We start from the raw sequence: 25,340 nt of genomic DNA on the forward strand, positions 1-25,340 counted from the left end.
AAACAGCAGAAAAACCAAAGATAAACAAAAAAAAAAAAGAAAAAAATAAAAAAAAAAAAAAAAAAAAAAAAAGAAAACACACACACACAATGCAACAACATAGCGCAACAACACAGCTTCAAAAACCACAAAGGAAGTTATAGTAAAATGGTTGTGATGCTAAAATGGAAGTTGTATTAAACTTGCTAGCAAAACTTCCATTTTAGCATAAATTAATTTTTTTCTGAATTCTGTTTTGTCATAAATTCCATTTTGTGCTAAAACATAATTTATGGTAAACCTGTTAGCATAACTCATGTTTTAGCATAAGTTCCGTTTTAGCATTGTGCTAAAATAGCTATCATGCTAAAACAGCACGAATCCGCTTTTGTACAAGTTCTACTTTAGCATAATTTCATTTTATGCTAACAAGATTTTATGATATAGTTGCTGACACAGCTTTGATTTTAACTTCACTTGTGGCTTTTTTGTTGTTTTGTAATTTTGCTGTTGCTTTGTGGCGTTTGCATTTTGTTGACCTTTCTGGGCCACCATAGCACTTGAATCACTCTGAAAGGAGATTATATGACACATTACTGTCATTTTTATGGGGTTTCTACTCAACCTGGAAAAGTTTTGACTGACGTATTTCCAGGTCAGGATAAGCATAGAAGGAAAATAGAAAAAGGGGAAACATTTGTATTTCCAGGATTTATTCTCTATTCCATTTTATTTGCATTACACTTTAACATAAAAAAATGTGTTGGAGGCATTTTGTTGGTTTTATTGGTGGCAGTAACCATTTATAGATTCAATTGTCAATTTATAACAAAAGCAAAACATTTGGTTTCCTTGTTTTTGTTTAACCAGTTTTCATAAGCTGCGTTAAATTAGCAGGATTTATTCTAGAGTGTGTGGAGGTCCTGTCTCAAAGCTAAATGGGCTCTGACACCATGAAATCTGTGTGCTTACACACAACCAGAATGCGCCTGCCTTGCTTTCTTCATTAAAAAGATAAAAGTCCAGTTTTGCATCACACAGAGGTGCTTAAAAGCAGCCTCACCTCTTTGAAAGTGCTGTGTGTTCATTTTAAAATGCACTCTCAGCGAGTCAGTTCACTGTTTCCCCCCAGTGGGCTCCGATCGCCCAGCTTCTGCAGCAGCAGAACCGAGCCACACAGTTTTTGGACAAACACTCACACTTTCACCAAACAAAGATCTAACACTTTGGTACTTATATGTTGGTTCCATTATCTTGATTTGATGCAGATAGAAGAAGGTGTTTATCTTATCATTTATTGTAAAACATCTCTTAAAAGAAAACGGTCAATATTATCGGAAATTTAATTTTTACTATTTTCTTCTTCACACGAGAACATCAGTCAACATCCGTAAATTCAAAATAAATATAATTAAAAGCAGCTACTGTGGAGTGGTGTCCTGACAAAGCCTGTTTCAAATGGGAATGTTTCTTATGAGGTCAGTATTTTGTTTGTGGTGCTATGAACATGGAGTTACAGCCATACAGTAATCTAAAAAAGAAATAATAAATATTCTTTAATCATAATTTGTATTGTTGTCACTATAGCACCATAACATATCGCGATAAAACTCTTACGTTCATATTTCCAAGAGTTATATCTTAAGCTCCTTTCAAAACATTGACATTAATTTTACAATTAGTGATTTATATTGTTTTCTTTTGTTTGTTTTCTTTCAAAATTAACTCATTTTGTTCCATTTATATGAAATAAAGAGTGACAACTTAACCAGGCTGCTTTCTTGCAGGTAAAATAACAAATGTCTGTTTGCTCATTTGTGAGAGAAGCTATTATTGAGGAATGAACTTTGCATGGCGTTTTCAGCTTCACTTTTAGGTTCATTACCTCTGCTGTTGACTTACAGCCATGGTAAACAACTAACGATGACTGTTACCCGAGGCATTTTGCTACAGCTAATGCTTTCCTGCACTGCAGCCATTTGCATTGTGGGTTTATGCTGGTAACAGGAAATAACTGCGTGAAACCAGAAAACAGTGATTTAAAGCGCCTGTTCTACCAACTCAGCCCCCCAGAACCCAATCTCATTTTTTTCTGGTAATGAAATCTGTTTTGTGATCTGAAATATTTAGATGTGACAAAAAAGCAATGTATGTTGTTATGAGAGAAAAGTCAGATTTATGAAGTAAGAAATCTGAATTCTAAGAAAAAAAAATCTGAATTCTAAGAAAAACAATCTGAATTCTAAGAAAAACAATCTGAATTCTAAGGGGAAAAAAAATCTGAATTCTAAGGAAAAAAAATCTGAATTCTGAGGAAAAAAATTCAGAATTCCAAAACTAAAAGTCAGAATTCTGTGTGAAAAGTCAGAATTTGGTATATATGTAGTTTGCATACATACCACAGTTACAGACGACAACAGAAAAAGCGACAGACTGAGTTACTGGTTGCCACTGTAACCACAAAGAGCAGTACAACATAACATATTTATATAAATATATACAGACTCCAGTAGAAAACAACCTTAAGGCTGCATATCAGCATTTTAACAGTAATCATTGATCTCAGTTGGCCTGTTATCTTTTGCCAGCTCATATCTGTTTGACACACTCCCTTCTTTTCAGCCTCACTGCATGAAGATTGATTATGAGGTCCAAACTAATTATCCGCTGCTCACAGCTGAGTTGTGGCTTGGTGCCAAATAGAGCATCAAATGGAGCCGGACCTCTGCGGACAACAGGCCGTCCACTCCCTGCAGCCCTCCCCGAGTGTCAGTGTTTGATCGCACGTCTACACGTCATCGATTACTGGACCACTTTGAGCTTCGTCTGTCACGGCGGCGTAGGGAATATTCAGAACTCGTTCACTGCAGCGAACCCAGAAGTCGAGTTTCGGGCGCTCTCGTCTTTCTGAGTCAGAGCGCTGATTGAAAATGTGTGCATTTCACCTCAAGAGAGCATTAGTCACACTATGGCTTCTCTACGTTTCCAGATGTGTTGTTCAATTTCATAGGCGATGAAGTGAAAACTGTCTGCTGTGTTTGTAATACTCAGATTTATGAGGCAGTGATCAAATCTCAGGTATGTAGCGATGTCAAGTAGCTGCTTCTTTCAGGTCTGCCTCAACTTGTAACACATTGGCTAACGTTTCGACGTCCATCTTTTTTTATACCTGTTTTTTCCTTATTTGGGTTGGAGCAGGATTGATGCACAAGAAATGGAAAAAGAGATAAATTATGTTCATTCATTCATATCTTTATGACTATTCTCGTAATTTTATGACTTCTGTAATTTTATAACTCTATTCTTGTACAAGTTTATAATTATCTTGACTTTATTTTCATATTATAACTTTATTATCATATTATTACAACTTTATTATTATGACTTTATTCTCAAAATATTTCCACTTTACTCCTGTAATTTTTTCATTTTTATTTTTTTAGTATATCCCTAATACTCTGTCATGTAGCAAAACGTTTGGCCTCTCCTGAAGGAGCATTATGGCAGATAAAGCAGCAATAATGTTAAATCTTATTATACCTTGATGCTAGTTAGCGACCCGTTGCTAGAACACACTGTTCTTTTTCCAGTGCTGAAAATCAATTCTAGATTTGATGCTTCCTTCTTCACTGTGGCTTTTCTGCTCCAGAATGGTTTTTCTCCTGGTCGTTCTCATCAATTTCCTCTCATAAAAATGTTGGAACTCAAATCCTAAGGAAATTTACCTCATTTATGTATTTATTTATTTGTGTATATTGTTATTATAATTCATTGTTTCCTTTTTATAAACCCACAGCCCTGTCTGTCAGTTGGACAGACCTCACAAGCCATTTACTCTAAAGCTGTCAGAGAACTGGAAAAATTATCTGCCCGACATACTGAGAGTAATTGGTTTGATTTATAAGCCCATGCTGGGATCTCATTATACAGAGGGCTTTGACTTCAGAGGAATGAGAGGGGAGCAGAGCGTTAACCCCGCGTCCTCCTCGTTTTCCTGTTTTCTGAGAGCAACTCCCACTAAATGAGTTGGAAACAGTACACACTGTATTTACTGACAGAAGATTTGTCTTGATGTCTTGTTGTTTAGAACTGCCTCCAAAGTGCCAGCGAATGAGAAGAAGGAACGGCCGATCAGCACCATGAGCGAGGCCCCAAACAACACGCCGATCCCCGACTGCGCCAACAGTCCAGCAGGAAGAGTAAGTGATCACGGGAATCACGAAAATGCCTGGCAAACGACTACATCTGGAAAGTAGGCCTGAAACGATTAATCGAGTTAATCGTGATTAATCGATTGTAGAAATATTCATCAACTAATTTAGTAATCAATTAATCGTTAACTGGAGTATTGTTGGAGAAAACTTTCAGTTGATCTCCGGAATAAGGCTGCTGAGAGTCAAAGTTTCAAGGAACAAATACTTTACTGAACGTCTGCAGATGGAGAAACACACTTGACAATGTCGGAGTGAGCTCCCTCTTTTTATACAGCTCTTGTCATGTCACATACGCAGGTGTGAATGGAAACGGTTGCAAAACATCAACATGTCAACCAATTCTGAGAACTTTCTGACAACCAAGTTCCTTATTCCAAGAAATTAAAAGGTGTGATGTACCTCATATGCTTCAGAGATGTATCTATAGGTTATTCACTGCATATCCTGCAAGGGTGGGTGTCAATATTTCCCCTATGATCAGCAAATGGTCTCGCTGACGTCTTTGTTCTCTATTCATAGGTGCTAAAAACTGACCTTTAACTGAGACTTACATGTGTAAGTCTCAGCAGCATCCTGCTTCAGCCCTGAATGAGGCAGGTGGCTGAGCCTTTTTCTGCGAAATCAGTTTCATATACAGACACTTCTGCTTGTTAGTTTCTGCTGACAATTAGCTTATGAGACCATTTTTCTTTGCACACACGTAATGCTATTTGGATATAAGTATATGTATGAGCTTCACTAAGCTTAAGAAACTATGTGCAACCTTAAGGGGTAAGCTTGCTATGACTTTGTGCAAAAGTTGATCCCAGGACTTTAAGAGTCTCAGGGTAGCTTCCTGTGTTAAAACTAAGCAAAATGAACATATTAAACAGTATTCGCACCCTCATAAACGTTTAGGCACCCTGGTCAATTTTGATGCTGATGAGGTCAGGAACATCAAGGAGGGGTCAGAAATAATTTTAATTCAACAGTATACAGACTCAAAAAATGCCACTTGCTGGAAGAACAAACACTCTGAGAGGTAATTAAGACAAAACTGTACAAAAAATGTATACATTTTGCATTTAGGATGGAAAAAAAAGCCTTTTGCTTGTGAATTTGTTTTACTCAAAACTACTAAAGTGGCAGAAATTTAGCTTCACCTGGTTCAACCTGCAAAAAAAAGACGCTTTTTCTAACCAGTTATTAATCAGTAAAACAGGAAGGGCTGAGCATTTCATATGTTCATGTTAGATGCATTTATTAGCTTCAGATGAATATTCTGCTACAAATAATCAACACTAAAGGAATGCTGTTATTGTATTTTAGACAATACAATATTTATTTTTAAAAAGAAATTTAATTATTTGTTTATTTTAATATATTGCTAGTGATGTAATAAAAAAACACTTAAATGAAAAATCCACAATTTTTAAAATCTGGTTAATCAATTAATCGTCCAAATAATAAATAGTTTAATTGATAACTGTAAGTAATTGCAACAAACTTGATGTATTTTATTTGAATATTTGTTATAAATTAATACAAAGTACTGAATAATTGCAAAGTAGAAGGAAAGCAATATAGAAAAAATGTTGGCATACATTTGTTTTCTGCCCCTTTTACTCTGAGACCCTTCATATATCCAGTAGAGCTAGCCATTTGCAGCTTCTTTGGATTTAAAGTGAAAGAACCCCTAAAACAGCTCAATCTGGAAGGACTCAACATAGACAGAACTGAGCAGACTAAACTCTTACTAAGAATGATTTTGTGCAACAAAAATGTAATGAATATGTTTTGATTGGCCCATAAACCTATCCTAACCTGTTCAAGGAAGCATTGCAGGTCGCCTTAAGCTAATTTGCAGATAAGAAAGAGCAAAAATTTTAGTCTGTAGTTGTGCAATGCGAGCAGAAATATTCTCCAAAAGCTTTGTGGCTGTAATTACAGTGAAATGTTGGTTCTAAACTTAGAGGAATGAATACAAATGCACAGCACAGTTTTCAGATTTCCATTTAACAAACACTATATATTTTCTTCCACACTGTAATTTGCTTGAGTTGTATAAAATCCTAATTAAATATATAGAAGTTTGTGGTTGTATCGTAGAAAAATGTGAAAAAGTTTCACAAGCAACCAGTTAAAGGCATATAGAATTGAACTAAAAATAATTGTAATTCTTGTTAAAATGTTTATTTCCAGCCCTCAAGACCGTCTAAGAAGATTCACAACTTTGGGAAGCGATCCAACTCCATCAGGCGGAATCCCACCGCCCCAGTAATGAAGAGAAACTGGCTTTACAAACAGGTGAGGACGTCATGTTGCATTTAATCTAACTTAATAAGAAAATGAAATGGCATTATTTGTTAACTTAACAACAGAAGCACTCAGATTTACTGCATTTCTTCTAACAAGAGAGGAAGTGAAGTTGGTGGTTAAGATTAATCCAGCAGCTTCTGCTTCTTCCGATAAGTTCAGTAAAATACGATAAATAAACCTAAACACAGTACAGAGCAATGAACAGTTTACAAAACAGTTGTTGTAAAATTAAACAGCTAAAATGCACAACCTTAATTATGAGAACAGTTAAAATGAGCAGTATATGCAATACATGGTAAAATTAATTTTGATGTTGACACATAACACTTGTAAAAAAAAAAACACAGAGCTGATCCTAATACATACCTATGGAAGAGGAATAGTGCCACTGGGAAAAAAACACAAAATTTTGGCTTTAGTCTGAGAATTTTGATATTTATTTCAGAATCCTAAAAAAAAGTTTTTTTTTGTTTTTTTGGTTTTTTTGGCCCGAAACCTCTAAAACAGGTTTTCTGTGTGTGACTTTATAACCATATAATTAATTGGTATCCTACGGCAAGCCAAAAGTGCCACAAATGATCACTTTTACAATCTGGTTAAAAAGTTGTCCAAAAAGTGCTGTTCTATGAGTCAGGATGCCATAAAATCCCACACAGTTTTTCTGTTCGCCATTTTAAGACCACTTTCTGAACAGTGAAACACACTGCAGTTATTCGGTCACATGCGACATTCAATGCTCTGAATAAATGATGTATTTTTTGAGATTCTGAGAAAAAAGTCAGATTTTTTTTTTTTTTTCATTGGCCTGATTCTTCTTCCATACATACCACAGTTACAGAACAGAAAAATGTGGAGGGGCTGTCAGTTACTGGTTGCTATGGGGACCACCAACAGTCAGCACCATATAACTTAAATACCAATAAATGTCTGGAGAAAATTTAACTTTTTGACGAAACAGAATGAATTTGAAGTATAAGCAAACCAATTTTGACAAACTTCACATCCATAATAATGTTAAAATAAAACACTGTAGCAGATAAATAATGCTTAATTATGGAATCTAATCCTCTAATATATTACCACCCAAACTGCACAGCAGCAACTGTGCAGAGAGAGGATTTTTTTGTTTTGTTTTTCTGTGTCTCAGACAATGTGAGTGTTATTTTGTCCAGAGACATTGTTAAAACACATCACACCTGGGCTGCATGCCTCAGGTTGAGAGGTGGCGCTTCAAACAGCTTTGGGCTAAACTGGACGCTAACGCTTCCCTGCAACAAGCCTCAGTTAGTTGTGATTGCAGTTCTCAGCACACGAGACGGTTTCTTTTTGCTGCAGCTGGCAGCTGCTTCTCTTTGGAGACCGTAATCAGGGAGATGGAGATCGTGCAAAAGACTCACAAATCTGCTACCCTGAGTAAAAGCTGGATTTACACTTTTATTTTCCTGCCTCATTGAAACCTGAAAGCCACTGAACTCCACACGGCCGAGGGAAAGCTGCAGCCCCGCAGCAGATCCACTGGGAAATCAACATGCCACAGTGATTGATGTGAATCCTAAGGAACTTTTAACACATAGTAAAATTAATTCTTAAGAGTTCGGTTAAACTTAGCAATGTGTGTGAATAAATAGACACAAGATGTCCGACTGCGTTTCGAATCCGCCTGGATCTTAATGTGTAAAACACTGTGGGTTGTGGAGGAGACTTTTCCTTTAAGGTAAACTGCAGCCCACATGCTATTTGACCATAATGACAGAGTTGCTGTAGTCCCTCCTCCTGCTTTAGTCTCCAGGATAAAATCTACGATTAAGGACCCTGATCAAGTTTCCATTAAAGGGTCGGCTAATACTCTTTACACGGCAGACTAAAAAGCTCTTTGAGCTGATTCTAAAAGCCAGTACTGGTAGAGAAAGATTAGTTTGTTGTATTTTGTTGGCTCTTCTTTAAAAGTAAATTAGAAAATAGTCTGTGACAGGACATAAATAAAGAGATTTTAAGTGAAAAGTGGACCAGTTTGCACTTAAAGCACAGTCTTACCCGGCAAGATGTCTTTTGCAGCCTGCAGATCAGTTTAAACACAGCCGAGTTTGTTATCAATGCTAACTGTCTATTTAGCATATCCACGATGGCTGTAAAGATTACGGTCAGTTTTACTGTCTGAGCTGAAGGGATTACAGCAGAAATTTCCTGTGTTTTATTTACAGGACAGCACAGGCATGAAGTTGTGGAAAAAGAGGTGGTTTGTCCTGTCTGACCTGTGTCTGTTCTACTATAGAGGTAAGTCCAACTAAAGTGCTGCTCCTACCTACAAAACCTCACAAAACTTTTCCTTATTTCTAAGATATTTTTTATTAAGTAAATGAGCTTTCAAGACAAACTGAAAGGACCTAAAGGGTACATATGATACCAAACTCACATTTTTCAAGTTTTTATACTTACCTTTGGGTTTCTGGTGCTTCTAAAAACAACCCAAGTGCTTAAATAACCCTCCCAACCCGTTACCTAGCAACCCCAGCAGAGTTCCGTCCGTCACCTAGCAACCCAAGCTGATCTCCAGGACGCTTGGTCAGCTGGTTTCACTGTTGTATGCGCTGTACAATGGCTGCTGTTGTTGACTTACCATTTTGAATCCACTTGTTGCATTCTTGTTGGTTGTGCAGGAGGCTCTACTTCTGCTTTTCAAATATGTACGGTTGTATATGTTTGCAACCATATTCACATGAGAATATAAACGTTGAGTTGGAAGTTGTGGCTAGCAGCAGCATATTTGAGTTTGAAGTGACAGAGATTCTAAAATAGCTCTTTTGATTTTGTCCAAAAATGTATCAAACATATTTTGAGCTATAGAACTATGCTAACAGGTTTAAGGGACCATAATAGGTCATCTTTAAAAATTACTTCTCCCAGAGCCAGAAAAGCAGCTATATTTTTTACATGTACAAACAGTAGAAGCTAGTACACAAAAACAATGGATGTCAAATCTAATTAAGATAGATAAATCCTCAATAGTTACATATATTTTTCTTCAAATAGCTGCAGTCAGCAGTAGTCCTTATGCATGTATTCAGGTCTTGTTTTCGCCTCCAGACGTTGGTCGGCTTCCTCTGAGCTTTGGTCACCAAAGAAAAGGGAATTGAAGCGTCTGCTAATCTGGGAAGTGAGCCAAAGTTTTCGAAGGCTAAACTATGAGCCTACTTCGAGTTAGGTGATAGTAAACAGAGAGTTTTAAAGCTCTGTCAGGGTTTAACACCGTAGCAAAACCCACCATGCACGATGAGCAGCTGAAAAGACGAGATTGGCAACTTGAGAACCAACAGTAAAGGCAAACCTAATTTTTTAGAGCTGAATGCAGACAATGAGGTTAGACAGGTTGTCTGTGTGCTGCGTTTTCCCCTGAATATTTCTGAAAACATTTGGACCAACGTGTGATTGACGCTGTTTCTGGCTTTTTAACTTAATTAAATATAAACCAGGCAAACCAATGCATTTAATAAGTAGAAGTCATTTATAAGTTACAGTGTCTGTTAGGTGTCAATGGAAACAGATTTGCTTTTCATTCTGCATTGCTCTCATGAGCATTATTGTTTCTTTTTTCCACGTCATTTTCACCATATTTGACATCCTGAATACTTTGGATTTTTTTGTCAAGACAAAAAAAATAAAGGCCTGTTTTATTTATATTCATCGTGGTGGAGAGCATACTTTCTCCACCTCAAACCTTTGGTTACATTTTGTGGGATGCACTAAATAAAAACATCTATCTGAAAAAATCCTATTTTTGGAGGAAAAGTTGGTGATTAATCAACTTTGACAATATATTAGGAAAACAATAGTTAGTGGCAGTCTGTTTTGACTCTGTCTGAAGAGGAAGTGCAAAATCTGAGGTTAGTATTAGTCGATAAAAATCCGATACTGAAAAACAGTGTTGAATTTTCTTAAAATGTTTCTTTAAAAGAAAAAAATTACACATTTATTTGATAACTTTGCATCAGTACAGCACACTTAAAATCACCAGCAGCTTCACAAGCTTCGTCAAACATGTAAAAGCAACTTTAATTTGTTCAGTCAGTGGAATTAAGATTAAACTAGCCAATGTAAAATAAACAATGAAATTGAAACTGACGAAAACAATGAGTTGGCTACATTGATCAAAACATCTAAAAAATAAACTGCAACAAACCTTCTGTCAAATGGCTCAGAAAGTGCTATTAGGAATCCTAAATATAATGTAAAATAAATAATAAAGCATGACGTTGCTCAGAGGACATGCTATTCAGTCTAGATCTATTCAGAATTAGACTTAATAGATCTTGAATTATTGTTTATGTCAGGACCAGTACAGATATTGATATCAGATCGATTCATCTCTAATAGTTAAACTTGGATTTCAGTAGTATTTACAACCAAATTTAATGTTTGTTTTTTGTTATTGTTTATTGGAGTTTGACTCCAGTGACACCTCGAGAAAATTTCTGTTGGAATAGACAGACCAGGCCAGAAAACAATTTATGGGCTGAGCTAAAAAAAACAAAAAACAAAATAGTCCATAATTAATTATTTAATTATCAAATTTTTCAGAGGATGAAGATGACTCAATCTGTCTTTCTATGGCATGAACATGATTCTCTGGTGGGGGGCAGCATTTTTCAAGAGGGGCTCATGGCCCCCTGTACCCCCCGTTTTGGTCACCACTGTTTGACTCACTGTAGCCTTTCTTCTACTTCAGTAAGAAAATATGTTTCTGATGTAGATGTCTTTGCCTTAATTTAGATCTCAGCTGTGTTTCTGAATGCTTCCTCTGAACGTCTTCGTTTTCGTCACTTGTGTTGTTCAAGATTACGTCTAGTCTGTGTTATTTCTAGTATATAATTCCTGCCACCTCCTTTCCGCCCACAGGCTTTCAATCGCCACAGAAAGCAGCAGACTTAGAGGCTTTATCTAGACGGAAATGTTGAGAAAATGTATCCATCAGCAGTGAGTAGGCAGCCAGGTTCTTAACTTTGCTGCCTCAGCTGTACAACTGTTATCTGCTAAGATTATTATTGTTCACCCAGGAATCCCAAAAGGCTGCTTTTGTTCTGCACACATCTCTGCAGTTGTGTGTGTGTGTGTGTGTGTGTGTGTGTGTGTGTGTGTGTGTGTGTGTGTGTGTGTTTGTATATATATACTGTATATAAGAAAAAGCAGCAGAGAAAGAGACTTGATGTGTAGCTACACTTTGAACCATCATGTTGGAGGAACAGCTAACGCTCGCTTCAGTAATAAATCTGAATGTCTGACTTAGTTGCAGGACAACTTTAGGAAACTAGAGCTTTAAGCAACTGAAGCCGTTTACCTGCAGACAAGGATAAATTTGCTGCCACATCTGGTAAATTCATAAACTCAGAACAGATGTAATAGGAGGGAAGGATTAAGCCTTTTATTATGAGAACGGATTTTAATTTGACCAATCCCACAGCTTTTTGTCACCCCTAAATGTAATCAGAATGTTGCGTTATTTTATACCTCACTTTTCTAAATTGATCAGTTTCAATTAACTTCTAAAAATTAATCAATGACTTTATAATTACGTTTTTTTTGGTAATAAATTAATGTTTTTTGGTGCCTGAAAATTAGCTGTTACAAAAACCTTCGGAATGCAACGTCACAAAGGTTCGCTGAAGCCCGTTACCTAGCAACCCCAGCAGAGCTCCGTCTGTCACCTAGCAACCCAAATGGAACTCCAACACGTTTGGTCAGCTGGTTTCACTGCTGTACGCACTGTACAATGGCTGCTGGGAAAGACAAGTGTTTTGTTGTTTACTTACCATCCAGAAACCAACTGCTGCATTCCTGTTGGTTGTGCAGGAGGCTCTACTTCTGCTTTTCAAAGATGTACAGTTGTATAATTGCACATCTGTTTGCAGCCATTTTTACCTGCAAGTGTAAACTTTGAGTTGGGGGTAGGGGGTGTTGCCAGCAACATCTTATTTGGATTTAAAGTGACAGAGGCCCCAAAACAGTTCAAAATAGTCAGAACTGACCAGACGAAAATCTCATTATGTAAGAATGATTTTGTTCAAAAAACATGACAAAAACAATAAGTTTCGTCATGTTCAAGGTAGCATAATAGGTTAACTTAAAAACTTTGGTGATCTCTGCCAAAAGCAACAATAAAAGGTGTAATTAATTTAAGGCTTTTTGCATTTTTTTCACCAGGTTTGTCACTACATTAGTTATATTGAATCTCTTCCACCAAGCTTTTAAGAAAATGACCTCTAACCTGTTTTTATTTTGTTTCTTTATTTGTTTTTCTCTGCAGATGAAAAAGAGGAGGGGATTCTCGGCAGCATCCTCCTTCCCAGCTTCCAGATATCCCCGTTGTCTGTGGACGATCACATTAATAGAAAATTTGCTTTCAAGGTTTGTCCATTGCCTTCAAAGTTAGAGCAACATTTAATTTAAAAAATGAAGTTCTATGTGGTTTTCTGCGAAAAGAAAGAAACTTTAAGTTATTGTAGATTTTCCACTAGTAATACGTTTACTGCTTTTGATTTTTAGAGATTGTTAAACTATTTTATGTGACTTTTTTGCAATATTAATTAGAGCTGAAATGATTAATTGGACTTATTGTGACTAATCGATTATTAAAATAATCATCAACTAATTTATGGAGTATAAAGAATCTAATGAAGGCAATTTTCTGAAATAACATCACACTCAGGTACGTAATTAGGCCAAAACAATGCAAAAATATATCTATTTTACATTATTTCAGTTTAAAAAAAAACAAAAAAACATCTGTTTGTAAATATGTTATACCCAAATCTCTTGCTGTGTTATTGCATTTTAGGCAATAACCCTTTTAAAAATTTTTATTTATTTGCATAATCTAAAAGGCTCCAAATTTTCAGACTGTGTAGATTTTTTTTATCTGATCAATCAATTAATCATCAGAATAATCGATAACTAGTATAATCGTTTGTTGCAGCCCTACTATAAATCTTTAATCTAGGGAAGCTTGCAAACTGATTTTAAGCTGATTACATAGGAAGTCCGATCTGTTTTTTATGTTACATGTGTCGCATAGCTTTGGTTTGTCCCATGATATTCGTAGAAAGATGCTTTTCTTAAAAAACTTTGTGATGTATATAGTAGCGGTGCATTCCTAACAAACCCTTGGAGACAACCAAGTTGCCATGGCCAAAAACAGCTGAACACAGACGTTTAGGAGTCTGCTGAAGGTCTGTGTAACCACAGAGCGTGCTGCTTTTCCAACTTACACTCAGGATAAAACAGAGAGAGTTTAAGAAAACAGGAAAACCGTAGAACACAGGGCACAACCTCCTCAATGCAGGAATGAGATGATTTGTTGATTACATTCTCCTGTTCTCCTCGTCCTCGCCGACTGTCATTTTTACAGACTATTTGGGGTGAATTAGAGAAACAACGGTTCTTTTCTTGCTCTGAAATGTTGGTAAACAGGATATTGAGGTTGCTGAGTAAATGTTCTTTGTCTCTGTTTTGGATTCTCACAATATCTCGGTTTGTTCGCTGCGAGGGAACAGAAGAACAACACGTTATCTGCACAATGCACCGCATGGTGAGTCCTACAGTATTGTACCAGGCAGATTTACTGCCCTAATCTGGTGGTATGCGTGAAACCTTAGTGACTCAAGGATTTGATTTATCTGCATGGCACAGATGGTCGCAGTCAGCAGTGTCTCACAATCCATCTCTGCTTAATATATCACTTATTTAAAAAGAACATGCATAACGGCGGCAGTTATCATTGGGTTATTATGAAGCAAATTGTCTGCAGATAAAGGCTAAAATGCTTCTTTCTGTCTGTTCCAGGTAATAGTCCTGTCCTTCATCCTTCTCAGGCAACACATCCCAACATGCGGACGTACTATTTTTGCACTGACACTGGAAAAGAGATGGAATCGTGGATGAAAGTCATGACGGATGCTGCGAATGTGCATTCAGAGCCGACCAAAAGGTTTGTCAGAGCTTCATTAATGGGCTCTTTGCTGCAGTTCGTAGCAGAGCAAAGAAAGCAGATCTTTGAGCAGATTTTTAAAAACATTCCCTAATGATTCCTCTTTTCTTAGTTTGCTTCTCCACCCTGATTTTTCCCCTCCTTTTCTTGCATAAATGCTGGAAGAGAGTACTTTTAAATCCCCCTGTTTAATCCTGTTAAGGTCTTTGGCAGCAGCTCAGCACCCACTTTTGACATTTCTGGTCTCTTGGCTTGTTTAAGAAGCTGCCATTCTTCCATGTTTTTCAGCTGGGTTTGGCTGTATTTTAATTTTTTTAAAAGAAAACAGTGAAGAGGACAAAGCCACATGCATGATGTGGGCATGTTATTTGGCGCTGCTGGTGCTTCTTGAAGATGATGATAATCACTCTCACTCACTTAGGCTACATTCACACTGCAACCTGAAGTGACCCAAATCCGATTTTTTTGTAAAATCAGAATTTTTCTGCGTGATCGTCACGCTTCCAAATAAGTGCGGCTTGTACGTGATTTCCTGTGTGAACGACAAACGAACTGAAAGTGTGCAGTAGAGGGACAATAACGTCACAGAGAACGTGCTCAGTGTTTTTCCAAACGCTGTAAAAAAGAAGAAGAAGAAGTGCTCAGTGTTTGTGGAAGTAAACATGGATGCTAACGGTGGAGCATATCTTACGTTTTTAAAGTTGTGACCCAGCCGGAGCAACACATTAACAGTTNAATCCTCATTACCCTTCGCCATGGTTGTTGTTTTGCTTCTCGCTTGCTTGTGTCACAATAACAAATGTTGCTGGACGATAAATTGGTCCAGAAGTTATTGAGGTCATTGTTAAGTAATATAAGAGTAATGGCTTAATAATAATGCAAGAACACATTCTCAAAGACCAGTAAACTTTAAATTCGATTGAACATTTAACACTGGAACCGGTAGACATTTTATATATCCCAAAAAAAATAAATAAGCAACAAATAAAATGAATCTTGAAATCTTTGCAAACAAAATTATCCTCCAAAAAAAAGAACTAATTTAGACCAAAACACCAAACTGAAGACTTTTATCGTCCAGTTTTTGGTAGAAAGAGAGAAAAATAGAGATGAATGATAAATCATGCCAATGGAAATGATTGAGTTTGTTTTAATTTATCATGTGATTAATTGATTTATTGATTATTGTGACTAATCAATGACATTGAGACTAAGTCACATTTGAAAAGATCCGATACGTATCGGATGTCCAAATGGCCTGGGTCGCATTTGAAAAAAATCTAGTTTATTTGTATAACACATTACAGCAGCAAGTCAGCTCAAAATGCTTTAAATTCAAACATCGTAGTCATTAATTATGAAACAATGAACGTTACATTTTGTCTAATATCAAAATCATCCAGCAAATATGTAGATGAACGTTCCAGTTATTAATTAATTAAAGGTGACTCTAAACAAGTCGTTTGTAACCATCATTTAAAGGAACTCAGTGTTTCGACTGTTTTTCAGTTTTCTTGAAATTTGATCCAGATTTGTGGTGCTTAGAAGCTGAACTCAGATGAGTTTGTGGACAAACAGCTTATAAAATTTTATTTATCTGTTTCTGTCATACTCTACGGTGAATGTAATGATTTTTGATCCCCTATTAATTTTATTGATCTTAATAGAAAATATTGCCAGACATTATGTTGTTTCCACTTTACCTGATTGTGTTTGTCGCAGCATTTTTAAGAAGAGAACAAAACCAGAAAATTTGATTATATTACGATTAGGATACTGGTAAATATTGACATTAACATATTTGATGTTTACTGAATAATTTTGATGACAAAATGTAATGTTTGTTGCTTGTTTCATTCTGTTTACTGCGTTGTGTTTTTACAGTGTAGAGCACTTTAAACTGCCTTGTGCTACGCAGATAAACTTAACTTGACTTAAGGGGGCTGAATGCAAATGCTGACCCACTTTTCAGATTCCTATTTTGCTTGACAATAAAGCTCTATGTATTGTTTATTCATCACATAAATAAATAACAATAAGAATAGATTGCATTTGTGACAAAATGGGTATAAATATGTTTGCACAGCAGCTTTTTTATCCACCTAGAAAAGAGAGAGTGTGTCTTGTGTGTCCACAGTAGAATAAATACAGACATCTAAGGTCCAGCTTGTCTTCTGGGTAGTTAACTGAGTCACAGGAAGCTGGAGAAGACATTATGTGACTAGTGTTACTATTTAAAAATGTCTGAGTGGAAACTCTGAAGGAATGTCTTTTCTTCTGCTCTCCTATTGGTAACCCACTGAGCCGCGCCACTCAAAGAAACGGCTGAAACTTTGATGTTCTGACCTTGGGCGTGTCGGAGGCTAAGCAAATCGGGAAGCTTTTCACCTCTGAATGCATCTCTGGAGATCATAAAGAGGCACAAAACTTTCTGGAGGGGAGGAAGATGGGAGGTACGATGGGATGGAGGAGAGGTTTTAATAGAGATATCTGATCTGCTTTTGAACGCCTGGTTCCTTCTGGCAGCTGGAAGAAACATTTTGACCTCTTCTCAGTCATAGTTTGAAGTTGTATCTGTGAAGCATTTTTTTATGTTTCGTCCAAACCTAGTATCAGTCAGACATACAGGTCTGACTGATACTACCTTATAGACTTAAGGTTTTATCACAATATTTTGTGGTAACGATAAAAGTGACGGTAAGAACTATTTATTTCTTTTTTAAGTAATTGTATGTTTCTGCTGCTAAACGGTTTTCCTGTTAACGATAAGTTGTTTCTCCGCCATTAGCGCATTGAGGAACGAGTACATGAGGTTGATAGACAACACTAAGGCCTTCCTTCTGGCTCTGATTGGTTGCTTTTGGTCTGGAGTGGTGCATTTATTCAGATGGTAATAGTAGGTCAAGGAGGAGATCGATCTTTTATCAGATTGTCTGTCTCATAACAAACTGTCACAACATGGTGACAGTCTTAACATTTTTATAAAAGTTACACAGCTAATTAATCTAAAACTTCTTTCTGGTGAAAAGATCTGGAAGAGTTCTCTATTCGTCATTTAACAGTTTCCTTCATGTCTCTTTTTAGGCTGGAGAAGCTAAAAGTGGAAGAGTTTGGACCCAAAGAAATCAGTCAAGTAGTTAACCACAAGCCGCCGCTAACACAGCCAGAAATCCAAAACAACGAACGTAACCTTCAAGTTGACCGCGAGCGCAGCGCGGCCGTGACGCCCAGCAACGAGCAGGACGAGCGAAAGCACCGCGACGCCGAGCGCTACGGCTTCCAGAAGGACGGCGGCGAGCGCGAGCGACCCCTCACCAAGATCAACAGCATCAAGCTGCAGCCGGAGCAGGCGGCGGCCATTAAGGCCAACATGACCTCGCCCCAGACACCAAACGAGACGGACAGGACGCTCCACCTCCCCCAAGTGAACGGGTCAGGAGAGCCCTGTAAGGCTAACGGGACCGGGGTTCCTGTCCAGCAGAGTCCGATCAGCGAACCGGACCGCAACCTGAGCAGAACCAGCTCCATGCAGCAACTGGAGCAGTGGGTTCGCACGCAAAGAGGACGGGGTCAGGACGACGACGTCAGGAGGTAGGATCACTGACTGCGTTTACCGTATTCTCTGGACTATACGTGACTCTGGGTCAGTGCTGGCAAACTCATTTTGGGTCGTATTAACATCATGAAAGTTCTTAAAAGGCTATTTGTGCCAGAATGTATTGATAAAACCGAATAACACACTGCTAAAATATTAATAGACAACTGTCTCATATTTTTTTATGGGATTCTTGGCATGTTTTATGGCGTCCTGGCTCAGTCCACTGGAAATAAAACCTCAGAATTCAAAATTTAATCTCAGAATTCTGATTTTTTTCACAGAATTCTTTTTTTCTCCGAATTTTGATTTTAATCTCTTTTTTAATATGGCCCTCGTCTTAATCCTGTTGATAAAACATTTTTTCATGTATGACTTCTTAACCACATAATTCACTAGTATCTACGGAAAGCCAAAAATTCCACAAGTCACATTTATCATCCGTCTTGTTAAAAAGTCAAGCATAAAAACACTGTTTTATGAGTCAGAACGCCGTAAAATCTGACATAGTTTTTTGTTTTGTGTTTTAAGAACACTTTCTTCACAGTGAAAATCATGCCACTTAGGTCACTGAATGCCATCACGGGTGAAATCCAGCGTATAAATGGCGTATGTTTTGCTGTGAACAGGGTGGTCTGAAAATGGCATTTTGATGGGATTTTTGCTATGTTTTGTATCCATAACTGTATATGCATAAAATATATGTTTCATGCATATACACCTGTTTTTTGGTTTTTAACCAGATGCATGTTAAAAGTTGCAATTTGTGGCACTTTTGATTTTCCTTAGTATTCAAAGATAAGAGCAATTTAGAAATAATCAACCACGACATGAATTTGACATGTGCTCTGGACTGTTAAGTCACATTAATTTAGAAGTTAGGAAACATGAGGGGATCTTCTCCATGTTTAGTTACATCCAGTTTGTGATTTTTAATTGAGTTTTAATTCTTCCTAACATCCTGTAGCATGAAAAATGAAGATATGCAGCTTCATTCAATCAGTGTAAACACTTTGACTCTATCCACTGGAGTCTGTCAGTTATTGTCAGTGGGAATAAACAGACGCTTATTCTTGGTCAACTGGGAGGACCTCAGTTTTAACGAGTTAAAAATAAACTTCTTTTGTCCATTTATTGAGGAAATTGGCTGACAGTTTGTCTCTATTTCTCTTATTATCATTGACATTACGGGACATCTTTAACCTCGCTTAAATCTATTTTAATAAGAGGATTTCATGCATTTAGTTGAAAAAAAAAATACAATTAGGAAAGAATCCAAAGGCTTAGATGCATTCTGAGGTAAAAACATCTTGTTCTAGCACTACATATGAGTATTATTCATATTCATATATTAAAACCCACCTATTAGTGTGTACTATTTAATATTCTAACTATTGTTTTAATAAATAAAGAAAAGCAGCAGAAAGCCTGGCCTGTCCGTGTCCAGTCCTCCCTCTGCTCCTCTCCTCCAACACGGCTTGTCTCCTCCAAACTGATGTGTAGTTTCCATTTAGTCACGTGTCTTTTTAAACGCTGCTGCTGAGTTTTACAGACCAGCAAGCGCTTTAGCCTGGATCTGTCAGGGAGCCTTTATGTGAAGCTCTCCCGATGCAAACCGCTCTGACGTTGAACCAAGCGAGGAAGTTGGGCTTTTTTTAGCCGTGTTGTCACATGAATGTTTGGTTTGTCTGAATCTGGCGGCGTGACACTACTACTGTTTTCTGTTGTTTATTTGAGAAAAAATCTTTACTGCACCATCCATGATTCAGATCAATTAATCTCTAATAGTTAAACTTGGATTTTAATAGTATTTACAACCAAATGTAATGTTTGTTTTTTGTTATTGTTTATTGGAGTTTGACTCCAGTGACACCACGAGCTGTCACAATAACAAATTTTACTGCTGCCAACTCAGCAACTTTTCAGACAAAAAAATAAATAAAATTGTAAAGATCAGTAATCGACCAGAAAACTGCAATCAGAGCAACCCTGTCAAAAAACCACTCATTACGCTCTTTTGGAAGTTCAAGAAAGTTTAATATTTTTGTAATTAAGTACATAACCCAACTTCTTTATAATTTATTAGTGTTTATTCAAAAGAAAACAATAAAACTTTAAATATTTTAAGCTAAATTTATTTATTTAACATTGTGCAACATTTCCTCCTGCCTTATTTCATATTTTTTGTGTTTTTTTTCTCCCTAGCATCACCTCATACCAGACTCTGCCTAGAAACATGCCGAGCCATCGGGTTCCCTACATGCCCCATTATGGAGACAGCTACCGCAGCATGCCCAGGAACAGCATGGCCCAGCGGGACAGCATCTGCAGCATGTCGCCCTCGCTCTACGATCAAGCCCTGGGCTCTTCGGCCACCGAGAAGCGGCGCTCCATGCGAGACGACACCATGTGGCAGCTGTACGAGTGGCAGCAGAGGCAGGCCTACAGCCGGCAGTCGGGGCTCTACAGCAACATGGCCAGCCCCAAAACCATGATAAACCTGTCGGAGCACGCCGCACTGAGCCACTCCATCCCCCCCTCACCTTCACACGGATCGCTGTCCATGTACGGCGCCTACTCTCCGATGAGATCCTACAACATGGCCAACGCCAGGTCAGAGGTCGCCTCTCCGGTCTACAGGAGAGACCTGAGCATCGACAGACGGCAGCGGCCGCAAGTCAACAAGGTCTCTCAAACAGTTTTTATCTCTATCTGAGAATGTTATAAATAGCTGTGGCTTAGATTGTGTGTCTTTAAAAAGGTTACATGAAGCAAATGACTTAAAGGAGAACTAAACACATTGGAGAAGTGAAAGTTAGATATTTATGGAAGATCAGGGCCACTGAAAAATAAAAAAAATCTGACTAGAATCCCCTGATTAAAGTTAAAAGATTAATTCTGACAGAATTTTAAAAAATCAGAATTGTGACTTTTAAATCTGATTAAAACTCAAACTCTGACTCTTAAGTACTAAGAGAAAAAAAGTCTAAATTAAAATTCTGAGAGAAAAAAATTAGTCAAAATTAAGAACTAAAAAAATCTAAATTCTGATGTTCAAGACATAATTCTGGAAAAAAAAACTTTACATTTTGATGAAAAGTCAAATTCTGAGAAAAAAAAATCAGTTCTGAGGTTATAGTCAGAATTTTGAGAAAAAGCTCAAAATTTTGAGAAAAACTAAAAATTCTGAGGAAAAATTCTTGTTTTTTCCCCCCCGACTCATCCTGATCCTCTTCTGTAGATTTTTGTATGACAATAAATCTAAAAAACGTTCTGTTCTCGTGTCGCTTACAGATACAAAACAACCAGTTAGTGGAAGCAGACTAGTTGAAACAAAATAACAACATTGCTCTCCAAAGCACTTTCTGCATGAAACACGTCCACAACACATCTCACAGATCTTTGCACTGCAAAAACACCAAATATGACCAAGTATTTTTGTCTAGTTTCTACTGCAAATATCTTATCATGATTGAAATAAGACAGAACTAAATTAACCTGTCAGCAAGATGTAGAAGCTTGTTTTGACTCTTGATTACAGGGCAGATTTTAGTCGTGGTGTAAATTATTCCATCACTGACAGAAAAATCTCTTCTTCTCCTTCTCCCTCTGTGTTTTGCAGTACGCCTACCCTCCCGACAGGCGATCGCTGCCTGCAGGGATCCCAGTCCAGACTATCACTGCCCAATCTCTTCAAAGCAAAACTGTAAGTCTTCATCTGTGCTGAGTGTCTTCCTCGTGTCAGACTGTAAATGTTTATATGTCTGCAGCTCTGTTGAAATACTTTAAGGTTTCACGGTTTGGGTTGAACCTGACTTTGTTCAAAACAGTGCTATTTCTGTCACGCAGCCTTGCCTCTCCCTCTTCCTGTTTCACTCAGTTTTGCGCTCCAAGTTGAAGGATTTAGCATCCGTCCTCTTCAGGAGCTCCTAAGGCTCGTCTCACATCAGAGGAGACTTAACCCCTCCATGTCACTCACAACTCTCTAAGCCAGATCAGGAGTTTATGTCAAAGCTGCACACAATGCTATGTTTTGATAGAGCTGGTGAAGTGTGACCTGGATTCTGCAGCACATGCTTACTCCTCTGTTTGTAGCTAATGCAAGAAGCTTGTGTTCTTCCAGTTGTAATAGCATGTTGGATAAAGTGCATGAAAACCCGACGCCTGGACATGCAGACAAATTCCTCTACATCCTGGTGTCCTTTACTATTTAATCACGATTAATCGGATTGGTCATGATTAATCGATTATTGAAATAATCATCTACTAATTTAGCAATCGATTAATCATTAACTGGAGTTTACAGACTCAACAAAAGGCTGTTGGTTGAAAGAACAACATGCTCAGAGCAGTAATTATGCCAAAATTGGACAAAAATATATACATTTTGTGTTCAAGATAAAAAAAAGAACCTTTGTCTGTAAATATAATACAAAAACACAAAATCTTACCAAGTATTTTCATCTAGTTTCTAGTGCAAATATTTCAGTGCGCTTGAAATAAGAGAGAACTAACATACAAGTAACTTTTCAGCAAGTGCAGTGCATGTTCCACCCTGCTTCACCCAGGTGAAGCTTAGGTTTAGCTTCACCTGGTTCAGACTCTAAAAAGTTCTTACTAAGCACCTTTTGATATCCAACAAATAGATAATGAATCAGTCCTGCTGTGTTAATGTTAAGTCGAGCAGAACAGGCTGAGCTTTTCACATTATTTAAAGTATTTTTTTAGTTCAGATGAATACTTTGTTACAAATAATTGAGCGTTCACTAAAGGAATGATATATTGTTGCATTTTAGGCAGTAGAAAATGTACTTTCTTTTTTTAAGAAAGGAACTGAACACATCTTTTAATCTTGTCTAAAAAGGCTCAAGTGATTAAATGAAAAATCTACACAATGTGCCTTTTTAAAAAATCCGATTAATCAAATAAGCAATAGATTAATCGATTATTAAACAGTCGTTAGTTGCAGCCCTGCTTCTCCTCCGCCTCCCTCTCCCTGACGGTGTGTCCCTGTTTCATTGTGGATGTGTCCCCTCCTCTCTCCGCCCTCCCTGCAGCCTGAGGAACTGACTTTGCTGCTGATAAAGCTGCGGCGGCAGCAAGCAGAGCTAAACAGTATCCGGGACCACACTGTAGCACAGCTTATGCAACTAAACATGGATCACAGCAACCCAAAGGTCAGGCCTAGGCTCGTCTCTGCTGGCGTGTGGTGTATGTGCCATCTCCACCCTCTCTCATAATCCATCTTCGTCCAGAAGATTCGGTTGGTCTTCATGCATGGCCGAGTCAGAACCAACACACCATAGGCTCGGAAAACGACTCTTTGTCGTGTTTGGGGGTCATATTTAAATTATACGCTGCAAAAACACAAAATATTACCAAGTAATTCTAGTTTCTAGTAGACTCAAAATAAGACAAAACTAACAAGTAATTTTTCAGTACAATATAGGAGATTGGGTAACACTTTGTTTGAAGGGGTTGTATATAAGTCTTATGCAAACCACTTCAAATAAAGTGAAATTGTTTTACGTCAGTAATTCTTCAATATTGATCAGAAGCAGAATGAAGACCTTTGTTGCCTAGTTTTTGGTAGAAAGAGGGAAAAGAGAAAAACGATGCAAATTATTAAGCTTATTTGAATTCATCGTGCGATTAATAGATTTTATTTGGCCTAACCAAAAGCAATAAAGCATTATTTTAAATAAAATATGCTACGTTGTAACAGTAGAGCACAATAATTTATCTTTGTGCGTTGATAATTTTCACTCTTCATTGTTTGGTCTCTTTCATATTTATCTTCCTGTTCTGTCAGGGCTGCATGGGGCCATTTTGTCATAATGCACAGCCGCAGACTCATGTTGTCACGTTCTACAGTTTTATATGGTGCCTGACCTGCTTTCTCCACATCGGCTTGTCCTGCTTCCTTTTCTCTGTGGCTATATTTGGATACATGACATGGTTCTGTGGTTCCTAAGTAAGAAAGAGACGCATTCTGGTAATAAAAGGACTTCTTTTTTTCTCACTCTGTTCCTTTCTCTTTCCGCTGCTTTGCTGCCGACTCTAGAACGACATTCTCTCCCATCACCTCCAAAGGAACCTCATGTATTTGGACAATCAGGTGGGGTAGTGCATGAATGCCTGGCCTCCTTCCTGTGGTGATGATCTGAACTAATTCAATGTTGTGTTCATCAGTACTTTCTCTTCTCTTATATATATAAATTTGTACATTTATGTAGTTTTTTTTTAGTTAAAGCCTTTAGTTTTTCCTTTCATCTATATTAGTTTCCTCCCTTCCTTCTTTCAATTTTCTTATTCTAAATATTTCTTTGTTAAACACAAAATCAGCTGAAATATCTGAAAGAAATGAGCAACAATAGTGGCGTATTTCCTCTCGTTTTGATGGTATTTCAGACTTAAAGCCTACTGATCTTCTCACTCATTCATTCCTGTACTGGAAATATTTATATTAACGTGGTAATATGAAAATATCCACATCTCTAACCCATCTTTATCTGAAATTCCCAAAGAAAACAGCAGTTGCACCCATACAGCAACATTTAATTCACATATTCCTCTTTTATCAGTTTATATGATTTACACAAGGTTTGTAGTGACATTTAAAGGGTCAAAGCAATGCTTATGTTTTCTCAAAACTATGAATTATCTTATCCTTTTTCTTTCTCTGTTATTGCACGTCCTGTGGTGGGATCACTAGGGGTGTAACCATGCGCCACAAACTCGCATGATATTAAAATGGCATGATAATTATTGTCAAACTGGAGGCTGTCTCAGGAAGAGCCATTATTAGAAAGTATTGTGATGGAGATGTAATTGGTAAATACTGTAATAACAGTATCAGCTGCGATAAATCCACATCTGCCTACCTCCTCTGGTCTCTCTGCCTCCAGAGCCCTTTGTAGCGCTAATCTGTGTTAGCTACGAACGTTTTCTGCAGTGAGACTCCATCCGACAGGCTGAATATCTGATTGTCAGTGGTGGGAACTATTAGCTAAAAGGTTTGATGTACTAACACTAAAGAACTAATAGTAAACATTAGTTCTGCTAACACTAAAGTACTACGCAGGAGATGCTAATGCTAAAGTCCTATAACATTGTTATTAGCAGAAGTGAATCCTAAAGCGTTACACCAACATGATATTTAGTAGAACCTAATGATAAAGCACAATACTAACATAGTTATTAGCAGAAGCTAATGCTAAAGTGCTATACCAACATCTTTATTAGTTGAAGCTAAAGCACTATAGCAGCTCGTTAA

At 37.4% G+C, this 25,340-nt stretch overlaps 1 protein-coding gene across 17 annotated transcripts in view; it reads left to right on the forward strand.

The window, feature by feature from the left end:
* The window catches only part of plekha5 (pleckstrin homology domain containing, family A member 5), a 132,690-nt gene that overhangs the window by 87,177 nt on the left and 20,173 nt on the right, over window positions 1-25,340 (forward strand). For 12 of the 17 annotated variants that reach the window (XM_015051425.1, XM_015051424.1, XM_015051422.1 and 9 more), the window contains 10 exons: window positions 4,067-4,178; window positions 6,375-6,479; window positions 8,693-8,765; window positions 12,790-12,890; window positions 14,354-14,469; window positions 17,554-18,060; window positions 20,270-20,750; window positions 21,687-21,770; window positions 23,122-23,241; window positions 24,129-24,182. In XM_015051425.1, the coding sequence (XP_014906911.1) occupies window positions 4,067-4,178; window positions 6,375-6,479; window positions 8,693-8,765; window positions 12,790-12,890; window positions 14,354-14,469; window positions 17,554-18,060; window positions 20,270-20,750; window positions 21,687-21,770; window positions 23,122-23,241; window positions 24,129-24,182 (1,753 nt within the window). Of the gene's footprint in view, window positions 1-4,066; window positions 4,179-6,374; window positions 6,480-8,692; window positions 8,766-12,789; window positions 12,891-13,392; window positions 14,071-14,324; window positions 14,470-17,553; window positions 18,061-20,269; window positions 20,751-21,686; window positions 21,771-23,121; window positions 23,242-24,128; window positions 24,183-25,340 lie in introns of those variants that run through there. The other 5 variants (XM_015051428.1, XM_015051431.1, XM_015051433.1 and 2 more) reach the window with 3 other exon arrangements.

This window comes from Poecilia latipinna, unplaced genomic scaffold, assembly GCF_001443285.1.
Source record: "Poecilia latipinna isolate Pla-1442-1.1 unplaced genomic scaffold, P_latipinna-1.0 Scaffold1044, whole genome shotgun sequence".
In the NCBI taxonomy this organism is placed as follows: domain Eukaryota; kingdom Metazoa; phylum Chordata; class Actinopteri; order Cyprinodontiformes; family Poeciliidae; genus Poecilia; species Poecilia latipinna.